Source organism: Drosophila sechellia, chromosome 3L (genome assembly GCF_004382195.2).
Source record: "Drosophila sechellia strain sech25 chromosome 3L, ASM438219v1, whole genome shotgun sequence".
Taxonomy (NCBI): domain Eukaryota; kingdom Metazoa; phylum Arthropoda; class Insecta; order Diptera; family Drosophilidae; genus Drosophila; species Drosophila sechellia.
Genome location: NC_045951.1, coordinates 20,527,682 through 20,544,893, shown reverse-complemented (window position 1 = coordinate 20,544,893; position 17,212 = coordinate 20,527,682). Strand labels below are relative to the sequence as shown.

General features: G+C 40.8%; 1 protein-coding gene across 3 annotated transcripts in view; it reads right to left on the bottom strand.

Moving 5' to 3' along the window:
* LOC6616394 (IQ motif and SEC7 domain-containing protein 1) overlaps nucleotides 1-17,212 on the bottom strand; it is a 41,057-nt gene that overhangs the window by 15,892 nt on the left and 7,953 nt on the right. Inside the window, exon 1 of one of the 3 annotated variants that reach the window (XM_032719473.1) lies at nucleotides 10,717-10,906. The exons of 1 other annotated variant lie outside the window; for it this stretch is intronic. In XM_032719473.1, coding sequence (XP_032575364.1) covers nucleotides 10,717-10,784 — 68 coding nt within the window. In that variant the 5' untranslated portion in view covers nucleotides 10,785-10,906. Of the gene's footprint in view, nucleotides 1-447; nucleotides 691-10,716; nucleotides 10,907-17,212 lie in introns of those variants that run through there. One more of the 3 variants, XM_032719472.1, reaches the window with a different exon arrangement.

Here is a 17,212-nt window from a genome sequence, read left to right as displayed (position 1 = left end):
AAAACACACGCGATTCATGAGGTGTTTTTTTCGGATTTTTCAGTTTTTGTTTTTGTGTGTTTGCCGAAACGTAACGGGGCAGTGGCCGTGGATCCCGCTCTTTCCAGTGATCCCGCTCTCTACGCCCCTCTCCCTCGCACCCGCTACTGTTTCTTATTTTATTTGGATTTTTTGCTGGTGGCGGCACTATTGTTTTTGTGATACACTGGACGCTTGGAGAAAGGCGATTTTCTCTTTAATTATATATATTTTTTACATCGAAAAATTGTGGCTTGTTTCCGTTTTGTTTTATTGTGTTTTTTGTTTGATTTACTTTTGTGGCATGTCACGGTGACACAACGATGTCAAATTAATAAACAAATAGCAACAAATAGTGGTGATGCGTGTTGGGAAATTTTGGTTTTTTGTTTAAACTTTTGTTTCGATTTCTTTTCGTTTGGCACTCACACTCAATTTTTAATTTTCATTGAATTTATTAAAAATTCAATTTGAAATATTTTTTTTGCGTTTTTTCCGCTTGCCAAACTGCGTTAATTAAACAATATATTTGGAATATATTGAAACACACGATCGGCGACCGCGACGCGGGCAGCGCTGCCAACGACGACTGCGAAAGGTGTAATCGAACGGAAAAAAAAACAAAACGAGCGAGCAAGCGACGTGTGTACTGCCTCCACGAAGCTTTGAATGAAACTGAGCCACAAACAAAACTGCTGCGAGAGCCTCAAATTTGGAGAGGGAAGAAAGAGGAAGAGTGTGGGGCGGGAAATGCAGGTGTATGCGTGGAAAGAGAGCTTGTTGCTGCTACTGCTGCTGAGTTTGTATTCGTATTTGTTATTGCCTACTGGCCAAGTTTGTGGGCCACTTAAAACACTGGCTAATATTGTTTTTACTTTGAATACTCGGGGCACTAAGCTGTTATTTTCCACTTGATCTGATTTCAAAGATCAAAATTTTAAAATAACATGCATACCCTTAACCACTAATTTAAGTAGATGCTTTCGACTGTTATTACAAGGAAATAACTACTTATTTTGCTTTCAAACTAAATCCTTGAAGTAACAAAAAATTACCAACCCTTTTTTAACTGAATCTACATAAAGATTTGGAGCGTAATTCAATCAAACAAACCAAAACTAAAGTTTTAAAAATAGCGAAAACATTTAATATATTAATATTATTGGAAATTATACTTAATTGATTTATTTCAAGTAAGCAAAATAATAATTCATAAGCGAAAATACAATTTTTAGCTCCTTAAAGCATTTAAGGTTTTCTAGTATTATAAAGCGATTACAATTAAAGTTCCCAGTATTGAAAGCAACTCACTTATGAAAAAATGTACAGCACTAGAGAAACAATGTATATACATTTACTATTTATTTTTATATGAGTTTCAGCCCCGCACACACGTGTGCACTAACCTGCAGCTAGCTCTCACATTTTCATAAGCGTTGACGTGTGCTGTCACTGTGGGTCTAATTGTCATTATATAACCCACCATATAACCCGCCGTCAAAGTGCAGCAGCTACTAGAAAGTCAGCGGCACAATTATCCACGATATTTGCATTTTAAGCGAACGAAAATGAGTTCGACTCGGATCGAAAAGCGTTTTGGAAAAGTTTCCAACGCCGGAGCTCGAGCAATCTGTGTTTTTCCCACTTGACTCCATTGTCAAATTGGGTAATTGCAAAACAGATCCGAAAATACGCACACACATAAATCGACAAACAGTCGTAAAGAGGTGTAAATTTATATGCAAACGACCGAATCTCGCACACACACACATGCAAGCCCAAGCTAAACTCAAAATTGAAAAAAGATACGCAGAGCGCAAAGCTCGGCTCTCGGAGAACGAAAAAAACAGCTGCTGCAACTTGCAGAAAATGAGCGGGAGAACGTGTGGGAGAGGGAGAGCATGCATTAAAAGCGTGTGCGGTGGCAAAAACAAAACATGAAAGATGGTCCTGGGGTTGGAAGGTCGAAGATTTTGCACCCTATAAACTGATCTTCATTAAGATTGTTTTTGTTTTTCAGATCTCATCTCGATACAACTACCTTTGCTAAGACAACCAATTTCCTTAAAAAAAAGAACATTTAAAATCGTACGTTTCTATAGCGGTCGTTTGGTATCTTATTGAGAAAATATCTAAGAAAAACCATTATAAAGCGCAAATATGTTTTTGTATAGGTGGGAATAATTAAAAAAAAAAGTGCAATCTTATAATGGACTTTGAAAGAATAGGATAAGATGCTATTTTTGTCTCTAATTAGACAGATAAAGCTGTATATGACATAACCTATATCATAAGCACGGAGAGTAGGTGCAAAGACTGTGTAAATTTGTAGATTTGGAATAGTTTTTAAAAGAAAGCAAACCACTAAACCCACCACAGCTAATTGCTTCCAAAGTGCCACCCCAGAAAAATGTACTGATCATCAAATGACCATACCCCCAGTAGAGGGTATATCGATTGTGGCTGCGCGTAGTCAGACGAGCAATAAGCTGGGCTTACGTTACGCTCAGGTGACTCACGAACCGAGCGAACCGCACTAAACGAGCGCCGAAGGGCGAGCGGGGGCGCTTTACTGGCTATGTTTTCTTATTGTTGCCACTGCTGACGTCCGTCCATATGAGCCATATGGAGAGGCATGTGAGCAAGTGTGCGGCATTACGGCCTGGTAGTTCTCTTGGCAGTTAGTGCCTGGTCCCGCGTCCCTGGTCCCTGGAACTTGCTAGTTGGTAGTTAGTCGCTTGCGGCGGCCCGCTAACAAAATGGGCAGCGTAATGCCTCACTGGCTTCACTCCGATCCGCTCAGCGACTGAGCCAAGCGTTAAGCCCGATGACTGTGTGGCTATCCAAGTATCCAAGTATCCGACTGTCCGAGTATCTGTATGTGTATTTCAGACAACAAACCATTTATATCCGGACCTGCGGCCTGTTTTGACTTTTCATTGAAACCTGCTGCTGCACAGAAAACAATTATCATATGTTTTTAATGGAAAATTTTAATGGTTTTTATTTCCTAACCAGACTAGATCCCAAAAGTCAACCAACAAGTCCATGTCCATAACTATTAAATATATTTACTAAATATCATTGATTAATATTCGTAAGTAACTAATGTTAAAACGTGATCCGCAAATGATTTCTATTGTTTAGTCGTTTGGTTTAAAGCAATTCACTTCCTTCACCCTCTCACTTTAAAGGCATTTTTTAGATACGTATTAAAAAAAACCAGCATGGGATGCCTTTTCTTCTTTATCACCACCACATTTTCCGATTTTTATAGTTTTGCAAACATCACTCCAAATCAACATTTTCAAGCATTATTATTTGAAATCCATTGGAAATCTGATAGTATCTAAACAAAAGTGACCTCGTTTTTATCTCTCTGTATTGCGGACGCTGTCATAGCTGCGGCATCGTTAAAACTCGTAAGTCGTAAACATATGCACACATAAAACAAAAACTTTAGCCACAGTTGTTCCCTGTAAACCCCCGCCCCACCCCGCTCCCTGCGTCCAAAAGCTGGCTGATATTAACGCATTAGGTACAAGGTACACAAACCCATTTGCCATACTCGTCTGGGCCGAGTCTCTGCTGTTATGAAACAATAAACAGCCGTCAACGATGATGACAGCCCCAAAGAAGCAAACAACAAAAGCCCAGTGCGGCGAGGGTTGACTCAGGTATTTCAATTAATCCCAGCCATCAGCGAGGGTTGCAAAGTAATTTATTTCCCTGGCGAAGTCATCTCAAACAGCTGAATTTAGCGGAAATTAGTGGATTTCATTTGTTTTCAGAACCTTAACAATTACAGTTGACATTTAACCTTTAGAGCTACGTTTTCAGGAATAATTAAAAGTGAATCAACATTTTCATAAATATTAAGTATACGTATCAGAGAATATTATCCCAGGGATGCTGTTGGTTTTTAATTCTGCTCGTTCAGATGTCTAGCAATTATTTAATCTCCCCACTGCCCTGAAACGCATTTTATATTTCCCTAGTAAACTCCGCGAAAGCTCTGTCGTGTGTAGTTACTAACTAGGCGATTACCTCGTTTGGCCCCCTCCAAAAAACCCCCACTTCCCCCACCCACCCCGTTGTGTGCGCTGCTCGCCTGACCTTAGGCATTTTGAACCCAATTTGTAAACAGTCGAAGGGCGGGCAGATGGGAAAGAGGAACCCAAACAATATGCACAACAACCTCCTAGCCAACCCAACCAACAGACCTTCGGTACGCCCCAAAACAGCAAAGCCAGCCAAACGATTGCGAGAGCTTTGTTCCCCGCCACGATCCCCGAACCCCGATCCCCAACTATATGGTAGTACAGTGCAGCATAGTATAGTATATAGCCAACCGATTCCTACCTTCAACTTGCCGCTGGCGGGGCCATTGAGTTGCTCATTCGGTCATGGCTACACGGCTTACTACTGCCTATACCACCAGGCCACCACCACCACTGCCACTGAATCGCCGGCATTTCGGGCTCATTAGAAAGTGAACGCAGGTCTGGCTGGGAGACAAAATGCGAGACAATGCGCCGGAGTCTCTGGAGCGCAGCTAATGAAGCCCGACAGGGCCGATATCGGGCAAGGCATCGGATCGGATTTGATCGAATCACGATCACGTCACATCACAATCGGATTCCCTCGCCACTGTCATTAGGAAGTTTCTCCATACACTGCAAGGGGTACTTCACAGATTTTTTGGCAATATTTTTGCAATATTTGACCAAATCGACCTTTTTTTAAATAAGCTTAGTCATTAATTCTTTCTTAAATTCAGCTATTATTTTATAATTCTCATTATTTAGAAACATATTTTAATTCGATTATCACCGATAAATTCAATCGAAATCAAATCACACCTTTGCATGATATAATCGATCGGCAAGAGTATCCAAAGCTTCGATCTCCGGATTTTACCAAATTTATTTTTTTTGTCTTTTCATTTAATTAAATCAAAAGTATAGCGCACGAAGATGAGCCAGTGACGGATGATGGGATACAAATGAAAATGTTGAAAGAAAAACATGAAAGGCAGCAGTGGGGACACAGAAGGGGTTGGGGGCTGTGCGATACGAAAAAGGAACAAAATTATGTTAGTGGGAAATTTTTGTGGTTTCTTGAAGCCGAGTACTCACACTCATTGGAATCGGAATCGCAGCGACTTCACTTTCACTTGCACTTCGCCTTGCCCACCGCGCTTCACTTGTTGTGGTGCTGGCCATGAATGGAGCCAACAAAAAAAAACTAAAAATACCCCCTGCACCACCACCACCCATGGGCAGCCCAGTGGTTAAGTTTTTCTTTCATTTCGTGGAGCTGGCTCCACACCGCCACTGGCGCCTTCATCAATCAACGAACGGCGGTTGGAATCGCTCGCTGCTCAAGTGGCACATTGGGAAAGTTCGCCCACAAGGGTTCTTCTGCGCCGCTCGTTAGGCTCTAAATCACGTATCTCACGCCCACAGAAACCAACCACCCTCGCTCTAACCGCCAAATTAGCTGAGAGAAATAATATAACCAAATAATAAGTTATGTGCCGAATATTGGTCATATACTTGTAAATACCGCGTATTTCAATTACTTCACAGAAATTATCTAAAAACAAAACTATCTTCAATAAATTTATATTTCATTTACCACAGAACTGCGCATTTTATCTCCGTGTAGGCGTCTGCTTATAATTACCACTCTCGTATCTCTTTCATTGATTTTCGTTTTGAGTTTTTCATTTGAAAATTCATGTTTACAAGCGATTAGCAGCTTATTATTATTGCTTTTCGGCCGCCTATCTGCCAATTGAATTTCCCAATTTTCTTTGGTTTTCTCGCACTCGTCTCGCCCTTCGGTTGGCTCATATTGTTTGTGTCTGAAATCGCTGGGAGAAAGACAAATCTCGAGAGCTTTACATAATCCACACAAATGGTCGTCATTATGCGAATTTCATTTGTTCATTTACTATTTCTGGACGGTTGGTGAATGTTTTGTTGGCTTTCTTCTAATTTCGTGGTATTCTATTGGATTTGATTGCTTGTTGCCTTTTGAACAGAAGCTAATGAACTTGAAAGAGTCTTCAAATGGCGAAGACTGAAGACGGTTCTTGTGTAATTCAGCTAGAAGCCGCTTTTTTAATAATTGTTGGAGATGGTTGATTGTAATTATATAATTCGTTTTTTGATGGGTTTACCATTGGTTTGCAAATTAAATAGTAGGATATACATTAAATATTTATACACACAAACTTGTATGCTATTTTCTTTAAACTCAAGATCTCATTTCTCACATGTATCACAAGTAATTATGTACACATTGTATTTCCGATCCATGGGTCAAGGGTTTCCTAGCGATCGCTCGACTTCATCAGGTAGCTGCTACTGCCTTTTTAAAACCCTTTCCAGGGTAGGCCAAATAAAAGGTCTGATTAATTCTATAGAAATTGCATTGCCAGGCTGCATTTCGTCAGTTTCAATTCAATGCAAATTACAGAGCCGACTGGAAACAACAATGCGTCTGCGTCCGAGTCTGAAATTGCTGCTAGAATTGGGCAACAACAGCAAACAACAAAACGAAACACAAGGGAAATCTAGGCAGTTGATTCTTGGCTAAGCTTACACAGTAAAAAAAACAGTTGATTTATGAAAGCCATAATTTACGAAAATTTCACATTATAAGTTATAATACCTACTAATAAAATAAATGTGTAATTAGTTAGCAAATTATATATAGATATGAGAAAGTATTTTATGTTTATTTTTAATGAGATATTAAATTAGTTTTCATTTGAATCCCATGAGTGTTCAACTATAAACAAATAAACATTTTACTATAGCAAATCTAAAAAGTTTTTATCTCATTGTGCACGTACGCTCTGATAAAAAAAGGGGGTGCCTCGCTGGAAAGGGGCGTGGCGAGTGAGGGGGGCGGTTGGTGGGGGGATTCAAGAAGCGAGTAGCAACCGACTAAAAGAGCCGGCTCCAAGAAATTTGGCTCATACATAACTAGGACGACGGCGATGGAATCAGAAACAGCAACTGCTGCAAGAACTGGTTAACTCGGCTGCTTGTTTGGTGTGTGCCAACCGGCAACCGGCAACTTTCCGCCCGAACCGCCCCGCCCCGTCCTCTCCCCTTCCGCTGGCCCCTCCCCCTCTGCCGCCCACATGCATGACGTCAACTTCCCCAACTGGTTTCGCCTTTTAATTTAGATGCTTTCATGCGGCGATGCTCACCGGGTTTTTTGATTTCGGAACACCTCATCTGAATTTATTTACTTTTTTGCATTAGGCCTACAAACCCAGAAGCCTATAAAGCAGCGATGGGAAAAAGGGGGCGAGGGGGGCTTGGAGTGCCTGAAGATCCAGTTAAAAACGGGATGTAATCGATTTAATTTCTCATCTACATACAGAAAAATACAGATTGCCTTCAAGCTTGTGTTAACATGGCTAAAAGTTGGTATCAAAGTTGCACTCTTGTAACCATTTAGTTACTATTCTCTCCATGATTTAACCAAATAACCATCAATTAAAGGTCGATCGAACGATAATATATCGATAATATATGATAAGCTGACATCTTCTAGATTCTATTGATTTCCCAACAGAATTACCAAACGCTTTTAACGTTTACTTTAAAGAGCAGGTTGCTTTTAACGTGCACGTTTCTTTTTAAGTTTATCAATCGACGAAAGTCTGGCATTCAATTAGCGCTGGACCAAAGCAAACTAAGCCGACGAATGAGCGTCGGAAAAAGTGGAAACGTCAGTGGTGTGGGTCACGTGGTCTAGGTAATCACTGTCCGGAGTAATCACCTTACGGAATAGGGCGACCAGAGCACAGCTCGGCGACAATCCAACAATGGTGGCAAAGAAGTAAAAGTGAGAAAGTCGTTAAATAATCCCACGACTTTCAACTACTGGAAATGTCTGCTGCAAGCCACAGTAGTGTTCATAATGAGGGGCACGGGGGCAAGAGATTTGAGAATAATGATCCAAGTGGAGCCAGGGGGAAAAACACTTCCCATCGCATGGAGGAGAAATGTCAAACCGTTGATGCTATCTAGTAATCGGAATAATGCCGAGACTCGTATTAAATAACTCGCGTTCACAAGGAAACCCAACCAAAACTGAAATCAAAAGGGAGAAATGCAATTATTTTTAATTGAACTTTTTCATTGTTGCCCATTCGAATAAATCTTCAATTCAAAAAGGAAGATTGAGTTGCATGCATTTCCACCGGTGCAATTCGGTTAGAAAGCCTCGCATTAATCTATATTTTTCAGGAAGTGGAAAGAGGAAGCTGTTAGGAAAATGAGTCGAAAACGTTCGAAATTTGCCATTGCAAAAGAAATCTTTGGTTTTTATAATTTAAGCTTTTATTTGGATTTCGAGTTCGCGACTATAAATTTAGTTAATTAGCAGTTATACTGCATATCTCTACACATACATATATACAGTCGAGTTTCGAATATTGATCGCAAACAAAAATTATGCAAGTTTTCGATGCTTGTATATTTCGAACCTTGCATTGTCTGAATAAACATTAACAATTATTGTTTATTAAATATGTTTTGTAAAGCGCACCCCAGATTAATTAGGCTCGATTGTGCTACGTAATTGCTATGCACGAGTATAAACAATATCTGAAAATATATACATGCAATAGGAAGCGGAATAAACCTTCACAGTCAGGCAATAAAGAATCTACACAATATTAATAAATCGCATAATCACTAAAGCAACGATTTTTCGGTTTTAGAAGTAGACACTTTTATATGTTTATTTGCCTTAGTTCGATTAAATGAAAACATTTTCTTCTTTACCGAAGCGAGTTGTAACAGCTGTGCTTATCTGGTCGATAACTGAACTATCCCGGATATTGTAAAGCCAATTGGTCACTAACTACAAATGTTATTCTTTGGAGGGCACTATCGTTGGATTAGATAATGTTGTCTGTGCCACAGAGAGCCATTGACGGCTATGTACATATAATCACGTGTTTATCGCTGGAATTTCCATGAGCGTGCCTCCGTCGTGGGAGTTCTGATGTTATATCGTACCATCCACCATCTACATAACACCAACCCCACCCAGTGCTGCCCACTCCAGGCCGTGCAAAACAGCATTATATGTATGTACATATATACCGTATGTATTTATGCACGAAAAATGCCAGAGTTCAAGGTTCATGTGCTACACAGACCGTGCCACAAAAGTAGGAATTTCGGACATTTTCTGGAAAGCTCGTTAGGCTTGGGGTTGATTAAGATGGTATTTATTCACATTTAATGATGATTTTGATTACATTTTTTAATAGCACACTATTAATTTGCAAATATTGCTATCTTAGAGCTGGAGTCACTATTTAATAATTTTATTCTTCGAAGATTTAAAATATTTTTTTTCTTGCTATTAAACACTCAAAACTGTGCATTTTAACTGCTGTAAGATGCAGTATATACATTTGCTATTTTTGTTTATAAAACGCAACTGCGGTTTAATTTCCCTAGTGTTATTTCAGCTTGACGTTGTTTTTCGCAAAGTTTTTGTTATTTTTCCACTTTTAGAGAGCGGAATATTTCGCTCTATGCCGATACCACCACCAGCGCCATCTATGCGGCTAACTCTGGAACTACGCCGCCTTTAGTTGCTAAACTATATTGCATACTTTTTGGCATTTTCAAACAATTTCAATTGCATAACGCTGAGCGAAATATTTTGTTATCCAGAAACCAGGTCCCAAAAACACTGCATAAAATAAAATTCATAAAATGTGCAGAAAAACAAAAGTATTTCTCATACAAAATGCGAGTGGGCGAATGTTGGAAAATCACTTGCATACTTCAGTGCGGCAAATTAACAACCTTTTCGTGGGTGGCAGAGACGGGAGAAGAGGAGAGAAAGAGAGAGAGAGATGAACGCCCACAATGGGAAAACTTGGATGAGTTGTGTGGGCGTGGACGTGGGCGTTTGAAGGCGGTTTCGACCTTTTGTTGTTATCAAAAGCCATGGATATGCCGCTTTCTTGTTGTTGTTGTTGTTTTCCCATTCGAGTGCGAGGCAATCGTCGTGTGTGGGCATTAGCCCATCAAAAATGCACTATTGATGGCACCGAAAAAAAGGGGCGGAGAAGTGGGCGTGGGCGTGACTCGGATGCTGTGGAGCGGGCCGAAATGCCGTTGACTGTTTTCAGCTTTGAAAAGCTGAGAGAGAAAGAGAGAAGGAAAGAGCAATTGCGTCACAATTGTCCTCGGGAAAAACTAATCGAACCTTGAACTCTGGCCCTTTACTTGCGAAAATCGGGGGAGTGAAAAAAAGGGGGGCGGCGTGGGCAGACAGAGCTCTTACAAGTGCAAAAAGGATAATACACTCGAGAAAAAGTAAAAGGATACTTTGAAAGGGATCCAGCAGTCCTCTTAACAACTATCAACACTACAATTTTAAAACGAAAATAAAAAAAGTGTAGGGATATTAGGATATTACATATGTATAGTTGCTTTATAGTGATAGTTATGTCATACATAATTTTTGTAAGGCATTAGGCACCAACATTATTTACCCAAAAGATTGAATCTTTTATTTTTAAACTGCGATTCAAACTTTTATGGGCTGCAAAAATATGCTTTCCCGTAACATTTTTAGAAAACTTAATTTGCCAACTCAAAGAAATCAAAGGAAGAATTCCGACAGACAGAAGCCACTTACCAGTAAATCTCATTGGAGGTAATCATATTGGTGGTCTTGTAATACTGGGCGGCAGTGTAGCTGCTCATTCTGCCGACGTGTTGTTGTTTTCTGGGGGTGGCGAATTGGGTGGAGTAAAGCAGGTCCCACTAACTAAGTCCCTAGTTAGTCGATTCGCTTCAGTGATGTATTAGGTAAATAAATTTAAGGCAGAATGTTCAGTGAAACGGAATCGTTTTCTTATTATTCTGTGGTTGGAACTAGGTTCTTGTGTGTGAGTGTGTTTTGTTTTTGGACGGTATACAAACACTTTGGCACCGATAAATATGAAGATGACGAAAAATAAATACGTCGAGGGTGAGGAATTTCGAATTTCACTTTGAAGTTCGTTTTTATGTTTTTTTTTTCGCGATATATTTTTAATCGCCGTTGAGTGTAGATGGATATATAAAAAATATATATGTATATGAATTCAAGGGACGTTTTTGGGGATATTTAAGCGGTGGCAGCGACGTCGACTGCGGCTGAGGCGGCAGACAGTCGAATACATACACGTACGCGAGGGGCGGGGGGCGTGGCGGTTGATAAATTGCGAAAATTCTGCGGCACTTGCTTTGTATTGTTAAGTGTGTTATTTATATTGTTGAAGTAGTCTGCGGGATACTCCCTACTAGTTAGGTAATTTTGGACATTTTTTTTTGGACATAAATACTGCTAGGCGGAAAAGCGTCTGCGAAAAACTAACGTCGGCTAACTGACTGAAATGGAGTACTGAACTGGGTAAAATATTTCCATTACTGAAGGCGTCGACGGCAGCCAAAGCGGCTCCTTTGCTCTCCGCTCGAGAAAAACGAGAGAGAGAGAGATACGAGAGAAAATGTAGAGAGTTTTCCAGACAGATGTCTTCTGCGGGTTGTTTTTTTCTGTTCCGTTCCTTCTGTTTTCCTCTCTCTTTTTCAAGGGGGTTGCAAAAATATACGGAATGCATCTGAGTGGGGTACAAATGCAGCTAAAATGTAGCCCCAAAAATGAATGGCGCCCAACGTGCGACATTCTCCACACACAACATTTTAATGAGCATGAGAAAAGCCTGATGGAAAGCGCTTCGCAAATAGTTTTATGACGCAATTTAACGAACATTAAAAATCATTCTAAAAACGAATATTAAAATAATTTCCGGAGAGCAAGAGAGAGAGAGAAATTAAATTGGGGGCAGTCGAGAAGAGAGAGCCGCGTGCCAAGAGAGGGTTGCAATTTACCAGCGGCTTTTGTTTAAATCATAATAAATAGGGAAACAAAGCAAAACAACTTCCAGAAAGAAGTTCAGAAAATACGTTTTATGCAAATGCAACCGCCAGGATATCCTAGAATATTCCCCTTCTCGAATATCCTTGCAAAATGCGAATAACAACGGAAATTTACCGACATCAACAACCCCTTTTGCTAATAAGAGAGCCGACGAGAAGAGCGTTATAAGCCGTGAGAGCACAGCATTGCCATCCCAAAGTCCTGACAAAATGCACTGGCAAAAATTGGGATTTGAATTCTGATAATCATTTTGAAAATAATTGACAATTTACTAATCTTAATTTATATTAAGCTGTGATTACAAAGAACTCTTTCTTTTACCGACGATTTTCTAGGAGAAGCAACATATTATAATATAGTATTTTTTTAATTGAATGAACTCAAAAGCAAACCCTAGTATTAATGGCAATAAAGCATTCCAGACTGTGAGAAACTTTTCCCCAACCCAGTTCATCAAGTCTTATTGAGTTATTAGTAGGTAATCGCACTGAGCCAAATAATTGAGGTGATTACCATAGTTACCATAGCTTGGATTGCTTGACAATAGGTAGTATCACCCCGAGGTCACCCGACAACATCGTTACCAATGAAACTCGAATCCCAGGCGCAGACACAGTTCCCATATGGTTAGTGCCCATGATTAGAGAAGTGCAGCATAAAAACCCAGAAAAGTGATAGCTTCCAAATGCACCACCCTTCTCCATCCGCAACTGGAAATTCCCGTCCATATGTCCATATATATTTTGCGTGTCTGGTGCGTGCTCAAGTCTCGCTGCCTGCTCCGTGGGGAAGCTACCGGTGGGTTCAGTGGGTTCGGCGGTTCGGTGGCACTTTCTATGGCCCCGTTGCATGCAACCTAATGCAGTCTAACCCACACAAAGGTCTCTTTCTCCCAGCAGACTCTTCCTCCCGCCATTTCTTCACCGCTGCACAAAATAAACAGCGCCTTCAACTTTAATTCTTGGGCGCAGTTTTCAAATTCAACCCGAGCAATAAAGTATTTAATAATCAACAACAGCAGCACCATCAACATCGACAGCGGGTAATTGCAAACTGCATTTGTTAGTTACACTGGAGAAAATTGTATGGGACTAGCACTTTTCATCATATTTGATTTGGTATTTAAAGTAGGATTTGGGCATAAAGAGCTATGTTGAGAATCTGGAGATCTTACCAATGAACTTACTTACAATGAACTTACCAGTGATTTAGAATATTACTCACAAAATGTACGTTTCCCTCAGTGATGCCGCCACCCAGTGATCCCACTTCGTGCCTTTTATTGTGTGAACAGAAATCAACTTGGAAAGAAGTTCAAAACTATGAATGGCTTCTCAAGACATGAATATTTCACCAAGCTGTAGCGCGGGGCTGGAAGGGAATGTTGGCGGCAAGTGGGGGAGTCATTTTCGATGCACAAAAGGAACAGAAGACGGGGTGTTGGTGTGGGAGCTATTTGCCCTCGGGTCCACGCCCATCGAATTGGGTCAACTGACAATGAGTCGCGTCAAAAATGCAACTGCCAACGAGGATACCAAAAAAAAGAGAAGACCATTTTCCGACAGATAAGAAGGAAAAGTTTTAATTTCACCCCACCCACTAGACCAATGCCCCACCTAAACCCAACGAAAACAAACAAAAACTGAAGATTCGAGGATGAAGGGGATCCAACTTATGAAGACTAAACAGAAAAGAGCAGCCACAATAATTTCACATTCTTTTTTTATCATTCTCCAAATGGAAATGAAACGCGGAAAAGATGATGATGACGATGATGAAGATGGAGAGGGACTGCTGCGCGAAAGGAAAGACCAACTTCGAGATGCTCGAGATGAATTAAGCGCAATGGCAACAAAAGATTTTCCCTCTTGGCTGTCATAATATTGAAAGAACGCCCAGGGCTGGTGGGAGGAGTCGGAGGTGGTGGACATATATCATATCGAGGGAATGGACTAGGGAACTTGTGGAACGAACTAGTCAGAAATGAAGTTCCAGACAGATGACAAGTTATTAGCGAGGCGTGTGTTTACTCCTCAAAATGCACAGTGCAGCGCAAGGTCTTATGGCTTATTGACTTCCTGTCAGATACGTCAGCTTATAAATGGGTTACCAAATTAATGATCATAATGAGATAGGAAGGATAGGATCACAACAACTCGGGTTTACAGGCGAATCTAGAAAGTTTATATATTTATTTTAGCAACTTATATTATTAGTTGGGCGTTAAGCAAAGCACTACTACATTTTTGAATATAACACCCAAATCGCACTGGTTAATACAAGTTCACACACAACGCAGCCAAGAGCGAAATATCTAAAAACAAATTATTGAAATGCATGGCTAAATTTTTAGACGAATTGGAGCAGTGACCGTCCCAACCGAGAACTTATATATATTTTCAGCATGTGCAGCATGCTACATCATTCTGCACATATTCCCCCCTTATCGTTGTTTCACTTCTGTTGCAAAAAGCAAAAGAATCCAAAAAGAAGAGAAAATGTCAGCAAACGCTGAAGAGCACTTCATGTACCCAAGACACATCATGCAGATGAACTGGAGAAGAGAAAATGAGACTTGTTTGGGATGGAAATGGAGGCCAGCAGGGAGGAACATCGTGGAGAACACGATGCATAACATCATTGGGGTGGCGCATGGTAACACATAAAGTCAGCGAGCGAAAAATTGATGAACATTGAGTTAATGAATTCGGGAATACCCTAACTGGCGTTCTATTCAATTGGGGATCTTGAATCTAACAACACCTTCCGGTAAAAAACATATCTTATCAGTAAGATACCACTCATTATTACATTATTCAAGAAAATACTTCCATGCCCCTGTAAGTCACACATGGAGTGCATTTTGTGCAATCATATACGGTTCCTGATTCACACTGGTCTCAAGTTACACAAAGGAAACGACATCGTGAGGAATATAATGAGACTATTTACGGGGTTGATGGGTTGATCCCTTGATCAGGACACGGAAACGGACATGATATAGCAATTTGTTCCCAGCGAAAGCAGGAAGTTAGTCTCGTATAAGAATATATTTTACTATAAGTTGGAAGAATCCAATTAATCCAAAAAATGATAATAATATATGCTTGTTCTTCTCTTACTGCATATAACACCATTGCATTGCACTTTGTTTGGCTGGCATACTGAGCATCTGATTCCACATACCCCAGCAGGGATCTTGACATGGTAAAAGGGAACGCGGTGCTTAGCCTTAGAAGCTGAACAAAAACAAACAGAAATGCTGTTACAGAAGTGCCCAAGTGGCAGGCGCTGGCATCCTCCACGGAGCTTGCAACATTCAGAACGCCACCCCTCCAGACACCCACTTCATCCTCCTCGAGGACAAAGAATGCATGCCAGCGAACTCGCTCGTCAGTCAGTCGGGGAAAACTCCCTTAGCTCCCCAAGGGTGGTTCTTCCCAGTGGCGCAGCATTGCATCTACGCAGTGGGGTTTTCACTTCCACAAGGAAAATTCTTCGTATGAAGATCGAAGAATAAACAATAATGAGGATCATACTGTTAAGGTGTAGAAAACTAAAGTGTGATTGTAGTCTACCAGTTGAAAGTGGGTCTGTTAGGGATCATCTCAGCTAAGTACTATGGAATGGTTTAAGCCCCGTTTAACAGTATCTTCTCTTGATTACCAATTAATGTGGCCAATTTCACATATGATGCTGTATTAGCTGTATTATTTCCCTCTGTCCACACCCCTGACTGTTGATGCTAACGAATTGCGACCAGGACAAAGGCTGAGGAAGGTGTAAGGATGTTGGCTGCACAGGACGATGACGTTGGGAAAACGCGGAAAAACTGTGCTGGGATTTGCTCCCTTTTGGCATAGTCTCACATCATCCCACGGATTGCGGATTGCAGGCGGAGGTTTTCGAGGATGCATCTGAATGCGAGATGAGAATGAGTGTTGAGAAATGAGAAAGGAGAGGCAAGAGCGATGTGTGTGTGTTTGTTAAATTGAAATGTGAAAATGGGACCAGAGAGTTGCTCCACCATCCCCCCTCCCCCATGTCCAATTTGTAATTTTGTCAGCGTGTGCGTGTCGTTGTATGTGGTGGAATACTTTTTCAGTTTGTTAAACTCTATTTTTAGAGCTCTCGGCGGCCATGAGAAGGAAAATTCAGCCTCACGAGTGTGTGTGGGGGCGCTTGCTGGCTTAGTTGGCCGCAGTTTCCAATGTTTTACTTTTCAATTGGTCGGCGGCCTGCTAATGCGCCAAACACGCATTTCTAATTCCAATTTGGAGTTAGTGAGACACCCAAAAATTAAACGGGAAGAGCCTGTGATATTTCCCAAGATATAAAGTGAAAAAACAATCTGCAATTTGTCATGCGATGGGCTGGGTGTTAATTCAGTGTGGCAATTAAGGGGGTGGCTGTTCCTATACAAATTTCCAGACTTGCAGGTCGTAGACGCCATGGCAATTAACGGTAACTCAATTTTCACCTGTCGGATCCCCACCCCCTCACTAATTTATTTATATATATATAAATCGCTTCAGGTGTAGGAGAAAACTGGCAGCGAATGGATATATGTATATCGAGCGAACATTTGTTTGCCTTCCCACGGCAAAAGTGGCGGCTAATAATGACCATCGATGTATTGACACGATGATGATGGCAATGATGATTGCCGTTTCCACAGTCTCAAATGGGTAATGCAATCCGCTAATGCAGCTCTGCAAGCGTTTAACACAAAACAGAAATCGAATACGAGAGCGACTTATTAAAAACAGTAACAGACGCAAAATGAAGCTAGGCAATCAATACGCAAGCGATGCTGGGGAATCGAACCCCGCATGCCCTGCCTTTTATTCTAATTAGTTGAATAAATTAAGAAATTAAATATGAATACTAGGAACATAAGAGAAACGGAATGGAATAGAATTCAAATGGGCTGCCATACAAACCCCTCCATTCACAAAACTTTTTATTGCTGCATTCAAATGTATAGAATTTCTAACGCGACACAAAAAACCAATCATTTTTGTCTAGAAAAACTTAAGATATTTTGTTTTACCACGATTCGATCTTCTAAGCTGTAGTAATACGATCTGATTTATCCAACAGCAAAGTGCCAAAGCTCTTGGCCATTTCAGGGTATCTGGCGACAGGTAACTGGTTGTCAGTCAACACACCTGCCCCTCCGGCTGTCCCCTCCGCTCCGTCCCCCCTC